Genomic DNA, 14,589 nt, shown 5'->3' on the forward strand with positions numbered 1-14,589 from the left:
AACTTCTTCTTTGACTTCAGAGAATCCAAACCTAGCAACCACTCTCACTGTATCCACCATCAATTGCTTAAGGAAAGCCCAAATAATTGTTCTAGTACACGGTGTTAAACTCAATGCCTTGGCAGATACCGGAGGCTCTGAAAGTTACATTAAATAGTAATACAAACGTTTAAGGTTACAGGTAGTTTTGTTTGCTGGTATCTTTCAGGTGTTTGTTGTGAGTAAATTACAGAAATTTATAAGAAATGACAGAAATGTATAGATAGAATGCGCTTGGCCGAGGAGTTCACAACATTGCCATCCGGAAGTATAACGGACTAACACACAAACTCTGTGTAACCATGAACTTTTACAGTCTGGTTAATACAGTGTAGTGAGAACAACTCACAAACGCGGATGGCAAAAACAATAACAAAGGCCTGAGTGACGTCATCTGCATACTATCTATAATGTTATAGATAGTATGGGCTCGTCTAAGAAGCTCATAACATTGCCATCCGGATGTATAACGGACCAACGCACAAAACTGTGTGTATCCATGAACGTTTATAGTCAGGTTAATACAGTTCAGTGAGCATTACTCATAAACGAGGATGGCAAAAAACAATAACAAAGACATGAGTGACGTCAACTTCGAACTATCTATTCAGCAACCGGAGAGCACCCAGTTTCCAGCCTTGTATGAATGTGTGTACGTCAATATTGTATTTTTCTCATGTATCTCTTTATGTCTCTGTTGCGTGTAACACATTTTTCATGGTATTTTTATAGATAGTTCGAAGTTGACGTCACTCAGGCCTTTGTTATTGTTTTTGCCATTCGCGTTTGTGAGTTGTTCTCACTAAACTGTATTAACCAGACTATAAAAGTTCATGGTTACACAGAGTTTGTGTGTTGGTCCGTTATACTTCCGGATGGCAATGTTGTGAACTCCTTGGCCGAGCGCATTCTATCTATAATATTTATATTTACTTGAATTCTATGACCTGTTGCTATTTGTATGTCATGATTTCATGTTTCTTTTTATTCTCGAGAATTTATTGTAAAACGCATAGAGCCCTCCAACGGGAATATGCGCTATATAAGAGCAATTTACTATTATTATTATTATTATTATTATTATTATATTATTATTATTATTATTATTATTATTATTATTATTATTATTATTATTATTATTATTATTATTATTATTATTATTATTATAGTCGATGTGGGCTTATCTTAACCGGTGCTATGTTTTATCTTTTATCTGTGTGTGTTGTTTTCTTTTTACACAATGTTTTTTTTCTTCACACACCTGTGCTATTCTGCTGTGTGCTACCAGAGAGCGTAGTTATTCTACGCTCTCTGGTGCTACCTTCTATTTTTTTCTATACATTATGATTTGGGTCAAAGTATGATAGACACGCACACAAAGGTAACACATTCCGTTTCATAGCATGCTTGTGTTTTGAATTCAATGACCTACTTGATAAATCTTACCCATTAATATAATAAGCAGTGCGAAACTTCCTTTGAATCTTTGAAAGACGCTTGGCTTGACATGAATTTACCTACGTTATCGTTTTCATTCCACTGTGTTAAGTAAGACTAAATTTGTCCGTTCTCCTCGTCTCCTTTAACACACATACGACATTTGGATATTTTAATCAATAATATTTTATACGTAAGTATATTACTATTTAGATACTCCCTCCTTAATAATAATAAAAAAATGAAAATTGTCAGATTTTGCCCCCACCTATTTCAAATTAGGTTTGTATTTTTGATCATACGATTTAGGGATATTCTATATGTCTCCAAGGAATTTTTATGTTGTTTAAAAAGCTTAAAACAAAACAAATCTAAGCTTTTATATAGAGCAGTATCCACTGCACGTGCTCAAAGCGCTTTACAAAGGGTCCCTGACCAACAGCAACACGCAACATAATATAGAACGACGCCTCTTAGGTTAAAATATTGCAATTTTTCCGACAGAGACAGCGCTATTAACGGCCAGGTACTCATTTTACACATGAGTACGATGAGTGAGTAAAAAGTCTTTTCCAAGGACTTAACTATGCGCCGAGCGAGTCTCGAACCCACGACCTTCTGATCCGAAAGCGAGTGAAATACCACAGGACCACATGATCCACATTAAAGTCTATTTCAATCTCTGATATACCTGTGGGAATAGGATTCAATAGTCTGACGTCACGTCCGCCCAGTAACCAGCAGCTTGGTTCTAAACAAAGAAAATCAGTAGTTTTTATTCTTCATGCTTGCTAGAACCTTTTCACATGTCATGTGATCACATTGTATGAAAGTCAAAACATGATCAGATTTATAATGTTGTTCTCCTCTGGATACACTTTTATGCTCGTCGGAGAAGCATTTCATAAGGGCGTCCGCCATTGTTCCGATAGTTTAGAACCAATTACTCAGTTACTATGCGTTATTACAAGGGAAGTGACGTCACGACTGTTGAAGCCTATTGGGTAAGTCAATGCGACTGTATGGTCTTGTGACATGACATTTAATATGCCTTTGGACCGGGTGGCAGCCAACCAGCTTCGGCCGAGAACCTGCTTAACAGCACACTCACTACATCAGTGGGGACTTGCCACCTGTCCAACATGTACCCGTTGTGGCTAAGAGCCCGAAACCGCAGAGCATATAGATAGAATGCGCTTGGCCAAGGAGTTCACAACATTGCCATCCGGAAGTATAACGGACCAACACACAAACTCTGTGTAACCATGAACTTTTATAGTCTGGTTAATACAGTTAAGTGAGAACAACTCACAAACGCGGATGGCAAAAACAATAACAAAGGCATGAGTGACGTCATCTGCATACTATCTATAGTTGAACGGTGCATTGTGACGAAGCCTCCGGGCGGGTTTGCGACGGTGCACGAGTGCGGTAATGAGTTAGATCGTCATAACATAGCGTAGTCGAGCACCATTAGAAGCTGGTGACTTTGGACTTGCAGGTCGCTCGTTCCCGTGTTGTGGGTGGGCAAAGTCGAGTCCTTGTAAACAAATAAAAGAGGCCCCTTTTCACATCCTCTCACCCCACTCAGGTGTAAAATGTGTATCTGGTGGTGACAGGCTTTTCTCTGTCGAAACATATTGTAACAATAATATTGTAAAACTATTCGACCCTTTTTTGTGGATATTGCTCTCTATGAAACTGAAGATTTAACTTTTCAAAACAACAGAACACTCTACGAGGGAATACTTAGACTCCAGTTTATCTTTTTTCCTTTGTAAAAAGCATATCTTTGGCACATCCAGTCTTTTTTCATGGACGCCTCATTACAAAAATAAGCGATGCACAATTAATTATCAAATAAATAATAATTATTCAAATCATCAAATAAGTACCTAGATAAGTGTATAAAAAGATATAATAAAAACAGAACGATAAATAAAATACACAAGTAAATGCATAAATAAATAGATAAATAAAAGTTGATTTTCAAATCACTTTTAAACTTCAACAATCTCCACTTCAGCCATTGGCTTACATAACTCCACATAACTCCAGATAACTCCACATAACTCCAGATAACTCCACATAACTCCAGATAACTCCACATAACTCCAGATAACTCCACATAACTCCAGATAACTCCACATAACTCCACATAACTTCACATATCTTTTTATTTTTCTTTCCCTCCCAACTCTCTCCCACGTCTTCACCTTTATTTCCCTCTCCTTCCCCCCCCCCCACTCTTCCCTCCTCCTCTTCCTCCATCTCCCTCTGTCCACCTCCTCCCCACTCTCTCTCCTCTCTCCTTCACCCACCCAAAGATATCACATTATAAAACATTGGCGTAACTCAGAGGTAACCTTTTTTCTTTCACGTCAAGCGTGACGGATATCTTCTTCTTCTTCTAGGTTCCATGCCTGGTCCAGGCTTCGGATACTGCATGAATTATCTCTCTCCATTCCTCCCTGTCTCTTGCTTTTTCAAACAGCTCTTGGATTGTTAGGTTGGTGAAGCCCTTCAGTTGGTCTATGAGTGTTTTTCTTTGTCTCCCCGGGCGCGTTTACCAGGTATTTTGCCACAACTTGCCAGGTATTCATTCTTATCTTTCCTTACTATGTGTCCGAAAAAGGATAGTTGTCGATCCACTATTAAGGGCATTAGTTTCCTTTGTTGGTATGTTTGTTTTAGCACTTCTTCGTTCGTGACGGATATAATAATATCAATACTCAATCACACCAAAACAGAGACACTAAAGCATAATATGATTTCCATAATACAAAATATTAATGATTACAAGCATGGAAAGAAACACATGTATCCATAATTGCAATCCTGTTATCCAAAATTGTAATGGGCTCATTGTTGTGATAAAATACTCCCAAACCAACGCAAAATATTGTCCATTATAACAATGTTAAATCAAGTCCATAATTGCCCTCGGTTTTCAGACCTGCAAATTGTGCACATCGCATGTGACAAGGTGCACAAAAATGCAGGTCTGATAACTGAAGGCAATTATAGGCTCGATTTAACATTGTTATAATGGACAAAATGCACTCCAAGATATTTTGATGATTAGTCATTTGTGAGAATGTGATTTCCGATCTTTATTGTTTTCATTGTTTATGTTTTGGGAGATAGGCTGAAGATGGAATAAATATTTGTTTTCTGGCATTGATATCCATGTGTCACTTTTTTCCATTGCTCTAGACGTTGTAACGTAATTTGCAGTCTGTCTCTTGTCTCTCCACGATTTTTTCAGAGCTTGTAGTGCCAGGACATCTGCGTATATTAAAGTGTTTGCAGACCCCATTGTGGACCGCCGTGTCTGATGGCAGTTTGTTTACTTTTTGTTCCTTGTACTTCAAACCTAGCAGTTCGACCACTAAGGTAGTTTTCGATCAATTTGGAACATTTTCTTTTGAATATTATGGACTTTCAATTCTATAATAATTCCATTTCTCCAAACTTTGCCAAATGCTTTTGCCATTTCAAACCAGATAGCAACAGCTTTCTTTTCTTCTTCGAATGAGTCTATTCAACTTTTGAGCAATATATGTTATTTGGTCATCTGTGCTCCTTGACTTCCTAAATCCTTCCAGTTCATCAATAAGTAGATCGTTTTGTCCCGATAAGTCGTTCATTGATTATTCTTTCCTGTAGTTTATATAAATAACGGATGAGGCTGATTGGTTTATACCTTTCTGGTTTATCTTTTGCCTTTCCCTCTTTCTTGGTTGGAATATATGTTGCTTCTTTCCATTTCTTTGGAATTCTTCCTATTTTCCATGTTGTGTTAAAGAGTTATAAGAGTTTTCCTTTGGCACCTTCTCCTAGGTTGATAAGCATTTCATTTGTTAGACTATTCAATGGTGCAGGAGATTGTTTGCTTGATTTAAAGATGAGGGTCATTTAAATCAATCAATATTTGAAGGACGACTGTTCTGTGTTCAAATTGTAAAATTGTTAATAGGGATCAGGATAATTATTAATTCAAATTCTTACACTACAACTATTTTAGAATTCGTGTTTCTGATAATTGTAATTTTAAATTCTTTATTTTATAATTGTAGCAGTTTTTCCTTCCCGCAACGTTACACAATCTAACCCCATCGCAATGAGAACCTTTTTTATATTATAATTCACAGTGCTGTCAGGTTGACAGGTCTATCGTACATCTGGCATTCACAAGTATGGCGTCTTTCGACTTCTCTGACAAGGTTGCCATTGTTACAGGAGCAAGTTCCGGTATTGGAGAAGCCACGGCACTTTTGTTCGCGAAAGGCGGGGCCTCTCTGATGCTTTGTGGAAGGGATAAAGAAAGACTCAAAACGGTGCTCAATCAATGTATTGAATTGAGTGGTGGAGATGTTGAACGTTTTGTTTCGTTTACTGGAGATCTGACTGACTCGGTAGTAAGAGAATCTATCATTGAGAAAACAATTGCAACATTTGGTAAGCTTGATATATTGATTGCTAACGCTGGGATAGTTTTACCAAACACTGATGTTTTTGCCGCCACGGAAAATGTATTTGATCGATTAGTCGATATGAATGTCAAATCTACATTCTTCTTGATTCAAAATGCCTTGCCATACCTCCAAAAGTCAAAGGGAAATATCGTCTGTGTGTCGTCTGTAGCCAGTACTATTCCACACGGGAGATCAGTTCTTTATTCAATGACCAAAGCTGCTATTGATAGCATGATCCGGTGCCTAGCTTTAGACTTAGCCCCAAAGGAAATTCGTGTGAACGCTGTCAATCCAAGTTATACGCCTACACGAATGCTGCGGTCTTTCCAAGCTGATGATAAAATAGATGTTGACAAACTCATCGGTGGGATAGAATCTACTAAACAACCCATGAATGGACAGTGGATTTATCCTCAAGATGTCGCCAACAATATCGCTTTTCTAGCCTGTGATGGAGCCCGATTTGTCACCGGTATATGTCACGTGGTGGATGGTGGTCGGCAGTTTATGGGCCCTAGCTTGCCGCCACGTGAATTTGAATCAACACAGTAAACGGGCAATATACCAATACAGAAAATACAAACTCTTTTTTACTATGTGAATTACGTTTTCTCAGGAAATTTCCAGGCATTAGTGGTATACTATTAAACATTAAATGTGATATAAGATAAAATATAATTTCTTCATCTTCAAGGTGTAATTATACAGTGGAGTACATCTAGAGTCATCAAATGAGCAAAAAATAATTAGTAAGGTCTAGAGCAATCTAATCATCATGTTAAATTACAAGTCTTACCTACTGGCCATTTTCACGATAATTTTTCAGAAATGCCATCCCTACCTAACACAAAAATTGTTGTTTTTTACATTCAAACTCCAAAGCAATAAGTTCATACACTCTTTGGTTCGTGTCTTTGAAACAGTCATAAATTATAATGAAGTTTTTGAACACCACTGATTTTTTAAAAATTGGAGAGGAGACCGGTTTAAAATCTTTATTATTAAATACATAAACAGCATAAGGGGATTTTTTAATTAACAGAATTTCATCATCATAGATTGTTGCTCCAATACCGAACCCGCTCCACCGTATCTAGGGAGTAGACTCTTAGGTCATGGTCAGTGCAGCTAGCTGGGCATCCACATAATGTGCACAAGCTTGTCTCAGTCAGCCCCCGCTTTTATATGCTTCCAGCTGTTTCCCGAGTTTTGCCCGTGCTCTGTTCAGTGCTACTCATTCATTCCTGTGGAGCTATATCCGTCAGGCAGTTCTTCTCTCGGATCTTCCACGGCTTTATTTGCATGATTGTCCCACTCCATCCACGTGGAAAGGCTATAGACAGCTGCATGGTCATGGTTGATGATTTCTTCCGTCATGAAGCTCTTTCTCGACTTCAGCCTAATTGTCGTTGGTTTGTGGTCATGGAGGGGCTGCCTTTTATCTTGTCAGTCTAATACGCCGCCATTGGCCCCCTGTAAAGGCTAGAATCGAATACAAAATTGCTCTTTTGTTTTATGAATGTTATAGACAAGTCAACCCCTTTATACATAAAAGATACTTTTTCATTTTATAAATCTATCTGGAACTTAGGATCTGAAAACACAAACTTACTGTCGGTCCCTTAACTTACTTACTACCCAGCGTCGTCCTTATTGACGTTGGCTGCCCGCACTCTGCGATGACAAATCACTGCCTTTTCTTGCCCTTTGTTGACGTATCATGCAGCTCTCTTCCGTTCATATCTGTCCATTCTAGGATATTTTTTCATTTAGCTGGACCCTGGTCTTCCTCTTCCTCTTTTGGCCCTAAAACTAAACCTAAATCTTTCGGCGATAGATCTTTTTGTACTTTTGGCCCAAAAACTTGGAATTCAGTTCCTGAACCATTTAGATCATCTACTAACCTTGACGTCCTAAGAAAAATATGAAAACATACCTTTTTATTGGACATCTCCTATATTATTTATTATTCAACAACTGATGTATCTACATTAGATTTTACTGAGTCTTGTTAGATGATAGAAATGTGTGTATAATGCATATTATGTTCACCGTAGTTCAATGTATTTTAAACGTAGTTCGAATGTAGTCCCAATGGTTGTAACCTTGAAGCGCTTTGATTCCTCGGTATATAGCGCTATATAAGTTTCATTATTATTATTATTATTATTATTATTATTATTATTATTATTATTATTATTATTGTTATTATTATTGTTATTATTATTATTATTATTATTATTATTATTATTATTATTATTATTATTATTATTATTATTATTATTATTATTATTATTATTATTATTATTATTATTATTATTATCATCATTTGTTGATTAAAAATTTTTTTTTATGTTATCGATATGCTTATGAATGCTATTGAATTAATATTACAAATAGCAACAGTCTCTAATGGGTATTCTGTCGGGATGAACAAAATATTGAAACTCCACTTTACATTTTTTAAAAACACAAAAAAAACATTGGTTATAAATGGGCAGAGAACCCGTGACGTCACACCTTATACTTTTCCGGTTCCAAACTCATGTGAAGTGTGTCTGTGAACAGTCCTTCAGAGGACTAATAATGAATACTATTCTTCTTCTTCTAGGTTCCATGCCTGGTCCAGGCTTCGGATACTGCATGAATTATCTCTCTCCATTCCTCCCTGTCTCTTGCTTTTTCAAACAGCTCTTGGATTGTTAGGTTGGTGAAGCCCTTCAGTTGGTCTATGAGTGTTTTTCTTTGTCTCCCCCGGGCGCGTTTACCAGGTATTTTTCCACAACTTGCCAGGTATTCATTCTTATCTTTCCTTACTATGTGTCCGAAAAAGGATAGTTGTCGATCCACTTTTAAGGGCATTAGTTTCCTTTGTTGGTATGTTTGTTTTAGCACTTCTTCGTTCGTTTTGTGTGCAGTATACGATATTCTCTGCATCCTTCTCAAGCACCACATTTCAAAAGCTTCAATGTTCTTTTGTGTTTCTGCATTTGTAGTCCAGCTTTCGCATCCGTATAACAAAATTGGCCACACGTAGCACTTCAAGACTCGGAATCTAATCCCGAACGACATCTGTTTGTTTTTCAAAATGTTTCCCAGGTCCATGAAGGCCTGTTTGGCTTGAGTTATTCTTGCTCGTATGTCTCGGTTACATCTTCCATCTGTTGTCACTATTGAACCTAGGTATTTAAAACTTTCTACGTTGGTAAGTTGCTCGCCGTGAATCGTTATATTGCAGGTGTTGTTGTTTTCGGGGTTTTTCTGTATTACCATGCATTCCGTTTTGGTGATATTCACTTCCATTCCCTTGGCTTCACTATAATGAATACTATACATATTGCAAAATAAGATAGCATAACTATTTTACTAGCAGAATGTATAGGCAGATTCTGAAGATTATTTAAACGAGGGACGTAAAAGAGCGAAGATGGATGATCTTTATTGACGACCAGCATATATTAAGACTAGAAAATGAGGTGTCATAACTCTAAAACCAGAAGATCAATTTCACAAGGTAAGTATACAGTCCTCCGGAGAGTGGTTTTATACTTCCAATGAGATTGGAACCAGATTTTTTGACATCACACTTTTGATTCCCATTATTTGCTCTATTGAGAAGTGAAATTGTTAAATAGTGTATTCGTGTAATGTCGTATTTCTGATAATCCTGGTTTTAACTCATTGATGCTATGCCTTCAGATAAAATACTCATAATATCTACCATCCGTAAATAACATACCAACTCACAAAACTATGTGTAACTTTGAGTGTCTATAATATGATTGATATAATTTAGTGCTAACTAATCATTCAAATGGCTGATTAAAAACAATAACATAGTGCTGAGTGACATCAAATTCGTTTCTGCTATGTAAACTTTATTCCACCTGCTTCACCTCAACAAAATTCCAGATTGAGGTCGTGGGTCACAAGTATAAACATAATGATGACGTCAACTTCGTTTCTGCTATGTAAACTTTTATTTTCACCTGCTTCACCTCAACAAAATTCCAGATTGAGGTCGTGAGTCACAAGTATAAATAAACATTATGATGTAAATATAGCACAGGTCCATGGATCCACCATGCTCAATGCGTCGTCTCTTCACCTAGTATGCTGTACTTCTATTCATTTATTACAGATTGCATGTCAGACGGCCCTTTACTAAATAAACACCCTTTCAGTATCCGTCACTGCATATACGAGAAGTTAGGATATCGACTCCTTCTTAGTCTAAAGTGCTTTACCCGAAACACAGAACCGGATATTGAGCTCTACAATCATTGTCACCACCACCCAATCTGGTCACTGACCAACTTGACATCGCTTGAGTTTGTTACAAGCCATGATCTACTGGCATGACACACGGTTATGGCTCACACAGACTGGAGGAGAAAAACGCACTCAGTTGTCAGTCGCATAGTTTAAGACTGGTACCGCACTGGAATAAAACAGTCCCCCACATTTTGTATTCGTGTCCTTTGACTGAGTTTTCGTGTACTCTATCGCACCAAGATTACTCTCTTGAACACTTATATCTGTAGTTGCAAATAAATTTGGATGAGACAGAAGTTACTTGTGTTTGTGCTACAAGATATGAAGTGAGTAGAAAAGTGCCAGAAGACAATAGAGAATAATTTTTTTTTTTCCGCGGCGGTGGTGGGGTTTGAACTTGCGACCTTATTGGTACGATAACTCCGCCTGGCAGGTGAGAGCGTGGCTCTACCGTGTGAGCTATCCACGAACACAAAAATATTCGTTTCAAACCCAAAGTCATTTCTAGATCCCTCTCTCACCCACTTCTTGAGATCGCCGATTCGTTCACCACCATCGCGAAGTAATTTTGACCAGCAGTTAAGCTTAATAGCCAATATTCTCATCACAAACATATAACATAGAAACGATTGAGACATGGAGTATGCTCCGGTGTATGGGGTGAATTTTTAATTCAGAAAAGTGAGTGCAGCAGGCACTTATGTTGGTAACAACAAGATATGAAGTGAGTAGAAAAGTGCCAGAAGACAATAGAGAATAAAAATTTTTTTTTTTTTCGCGGCGGTGGTGGGGTTTGAACTTGCGACCTTATTGGTACGACAACTCCGCCTGGCAGGTGAGAGCGTGGCTCTACCGTGTGAGCTATCCACGAACACAAAAATATTCGTTTCAAACCCAAAGTCATTTCTAGATCCCTCTCTCACCCACTTCTTGAGATCGCCGATTCGTTCACCACCATCGCGAAGTAATTTTGACCAGCAGTTAAGCTTAATAGCCAATATTCTCATCACAAACATATAACATAGAAACGATTGAGACATGGAGTATGCTCCGGTGTATGGGGTGAATTTTTAATTCAGAAAAGTGAGTGGAGCAGGCACTTATGTTGGTAACAACAAGATATGAAGTGAGTAGAAAAGTGCCAGAAGACAATAGAGAATAAAATTTTATTTTTTTTCCCCGGCGGTGGTGGGGTTTGAATTTGCGACCTCATTGGTACGACAACTCCGCCTGGCAGGTGAGAGCGTGGCTCTACCGTGTGAGCTATCCACGAACACAAAAATATTCGTTTCAAACCCAAAGTCATTTCTAGATCCCTCTCTCACCCACTTCTTGAGATCGCCGATTCGTTCACCACCATCGCGAAGTAATTTTGACCAGCAGTTAAGCTTAATAGCCAATATTCTCATCACAAACATATAACATAGAAACGATTGAGACATGGAGTATGCTCCGGTGTATGGGGTGAATTTTTAATTCAGAAAAGTGAGTGGAGCAGGCACTTATGTTGGTAACAACAAGATATGAAGTGAGTAGAAAAGTGCCAGAAGACAATAGAGAATAAATTTTTTTTTTTTCCTTTTTTTTTCATTTCTTGTTGTTACCAACATAAGTGCCTGCTCCACTCACTTTTCTGAATTAAAAATTCACCCCATACACCGGAGCATACTCCATGTCTCAATCGTTTCTATGTTATATGTTTGTGATGAGAATATTGGCTATTAAGCTTAACTGCTGGTCAAAATTACTTCGCGATGGTGGTGAACGAATCGGCGATCTCAAGAAGTGGGTGAGAGAGGGATCTAGAAATGACTTTGGGTTTGAAACGAATATTTTTGTGTTCGTGGATAGCTCACACGGTAGAGCCACGCTCTCACCTGCCAGGCGGAGTTGTCGTACCAATAAGGTCGCAAGTTCAAACCCCACCACCGCCGCGAAAAAAAATAAAAAAATTTTTATTCTCTATTGTCTTCTGGCACTTTTCTACTCACTTCATATCTTGTTGTTACCAACATAAGTGCCTGCTCCACCCACTTTTCTGAATTAAAAATTCACCCCATACACCGGAGCATACTCCATGTCTCAATCGTTTCTATGTTATATGTTTGTGATGAGAATATTGGCTATTAAGCTTAACTGCTGGTCAAAATTACTTCGCGATGGTGGTGAACGAATCGGCGATCTCAAGAAGTGGGTGAGAGAGGGATCTAGAAATGACTTTGGGTTTGAAACGAATATTTTTGTGTTCGTGGATAGCTCACACGGTAGAGCCACGCTCTCACCTGCCAGGCGGAGTTGTCGTACCAATAAGGTCGCAAGTTCAAACCCCACCACCGCCGCGAAAAAAAAAAAAAAAAATTATTCTCTATTGTCTTCTGGCACTTTTCTACTCACTTCATATCTTGTTGTTCCCAACATAAGTGCCTGCTCCACTCACTTTTCTGAATTGTGTTTGTGCTCTACTGATTCCTACTGGAGTTGTCCTTCAGAGCTTTGTTGTAAAGTGAGGTTTCGTTTTCAACGGGGATTATCTATATTATCTTTCCATGTGCACGAGGTCACATTGCAAAGGGTGCTCAAAATAACCCACATAGGGAAAAGTGTTCACAGTTTGAGAAATATTCAACGTCACAATTTGTCATTTTGCTCAGCATGACTTCTGGATATGTTTACAACTTTCTTTAACACGGCAGTGTGTTTACATTTATTGAGAAATGTCCACTCGTTGTACAGCAACAAATCATGTGATCGATGACAAGGTTTGATGAAAACAGGAATATGGATCGCTCAATTGCCCTGTCCAGTTGTCGTTCACATCCATATTTCAGGATATAAATCATAACGGTTTTAGTTTTTAGATAACGTAATGGCAAAAAGAAAAAAAAGCGGACAGACAAGGTTTCCTAGACTAAATATATGCTGGTCATCAATAAACACCATCCATCTTCGTTTTTTACGGCTCATAATTCTCAAAATCTGCCTAAAAATCCTCCTACTAAAATAAGTACGCCGCCTTATGGTTCAATATGTAACCTATTCATTATTGTCCTCCGAGGCACTGGTTACGTACATGTTAATAAATGCTCATGTGTAGGCGGAAGTCCATGACGGGATGTATGTCGTCATAGCATTGGTTGGTGTTGTAATCCCTCCACAGGATGTATGTCGTCATAGCATTGGTTGGTGTTGTAATCCCTCCACAGGATGTATGTCGTCATAGCATTGGTTGGTGTTGTAATCCCTCCACGGGATGTATGTCGTCATAGCATTGGTTGGTGTTGTAATCCTCCACAGGATGTATGTCGTCATAGCATTGGTTGGTGTTGTAATCCCTCCACGGGATGTATGTCGTCATAGCATTGGTTGGTGTTGTAATCCCTCCACGGGATGTATGTCGTCATAGCATTGGTTGGTGTTGTAATCCCTCCGCGGGATGTATGTCGTCATAGCATTGGTTGGTGTTGTAATCCCTCCTAGTTTGTTGAAACATCGTATCAGAGTATGCACCTATGAGTCCGGAAGTTTTAAAATTAAACTACGTAGTGTGGGAGTTATCCTTGTTATTGTGAGAAATGCATAAATCTAACTCTCCCGTTAACTTGTCAGCGGTGGTGGGTTCCGGTAAGTTACGGGTGTGACTTTGTTATTGTGTGGGTGGATTGATATCTCATAACTATGGGGTTGACGAAATTATTTATCCTTAATGTGAGGATGTCCGGTATCAGGATGGGTTGTTGTTGTCCATGATTATGGAATCTGGGAGAGATTTTATGGATTTGAGTTGTCTACGGATATGACTAACATCCATTTGTGCGGGTGAAATTTTGCGTTGTTTGCTGGATTTTTGTCCATAAATACCCATGTTTTGAGCAGTTTCTTCAGACCACTCAGCGGAGTCTTTTAGGCTCATAGTAGTCTCAAAGAGATCAGACAGCGGAGTCTTTTAGGCTCATTGTTTTGTAACTCTTGTGTAGAGTTTGATTAAAGTCGTCTAGACTTAATTTGTGATTTCTAAAATCTGATCGGCTCTGGTGAGATTTGTGAATAATTATGTCGTGTTTACAATTATGATCGTGTTCTGGTATTAATATCATAACATCAATTTAAGTTTAGAGTCTCAATTAATTAATCAGATAATTAATTGTGTAATATAGTTCTTTGTTATAGAGAAAATATGTGTTTCTAGCTATAAAGCAATATTATTTCATATCTGCAAAGTAAAGCAATATTGATCAATATTCATAAATTGATATGATAAAGTAAAATTATTTTTACTCATTTAAAGTAAGTACACTGAGTGAGTTCGAATATAGATATATGAGTATATCTGTTTTCCAACATGCTTTCTGTGTTTGTCCTG

General features: G+C 38.0%; 1 protein-coding gene across 2 annotated transcripts; it reads left to right on the top strand.

Moving 5' to 3' along the window:
• The first annotated feature begins 1,310 nt into the window (after positions 1–1,310).
• Positions 1,311–8,326, top strand: LOC144969127 (cis-4-hydroxycyclohexanecarboxylate dehydrogenase-like). 2 transcript variants are annotated; one of them, XM_078908225.1, is made up of 2 exons: positions 1,311–1,420; positions 5,631–8,326. In XM_078908225.1, exons 1-2 carry the CDS (start codon positions 1,400–1,402, stop codon positions 6,504–6,506), a joined length of 897 nt encoding a protein of 298 aa, XP_078764351.1. In that variant the 5' UTR covers positions 1,311–1,399; the 3' UTR covers positions 6,507–8,326. The 2 variants fall into 2 exon arrangements, with proteins under 2 accessions (XP_078764351.1, XP_078764352.1); XM_078908226.1 differs by lacking the exon at positions 1,311–1,420 and adding an exon at positions 1,459–1,669.
• The last annotated feature ends 6,263 nt before the right edge of the window (positions 8,327–14,589 follow it).

The sequence above is a fragment of the Berghia stephanieae genome, chromosome 3 (genome assembly GCF_034508935.2).
Source record: "Berghia stephanieae isolate SIO BIC M18660-M18661 chromosome 3, UCSD_Bste_1.3, whole genome shotgun sequence".
Classification (NCBI taxonomy): domain Eukaryota; kingdom Metazoa; phylum Mollusca; class Gastropoda; order Nudibranchia; family Aeolidiidae; genus Berghia; species Berghia stephanieae.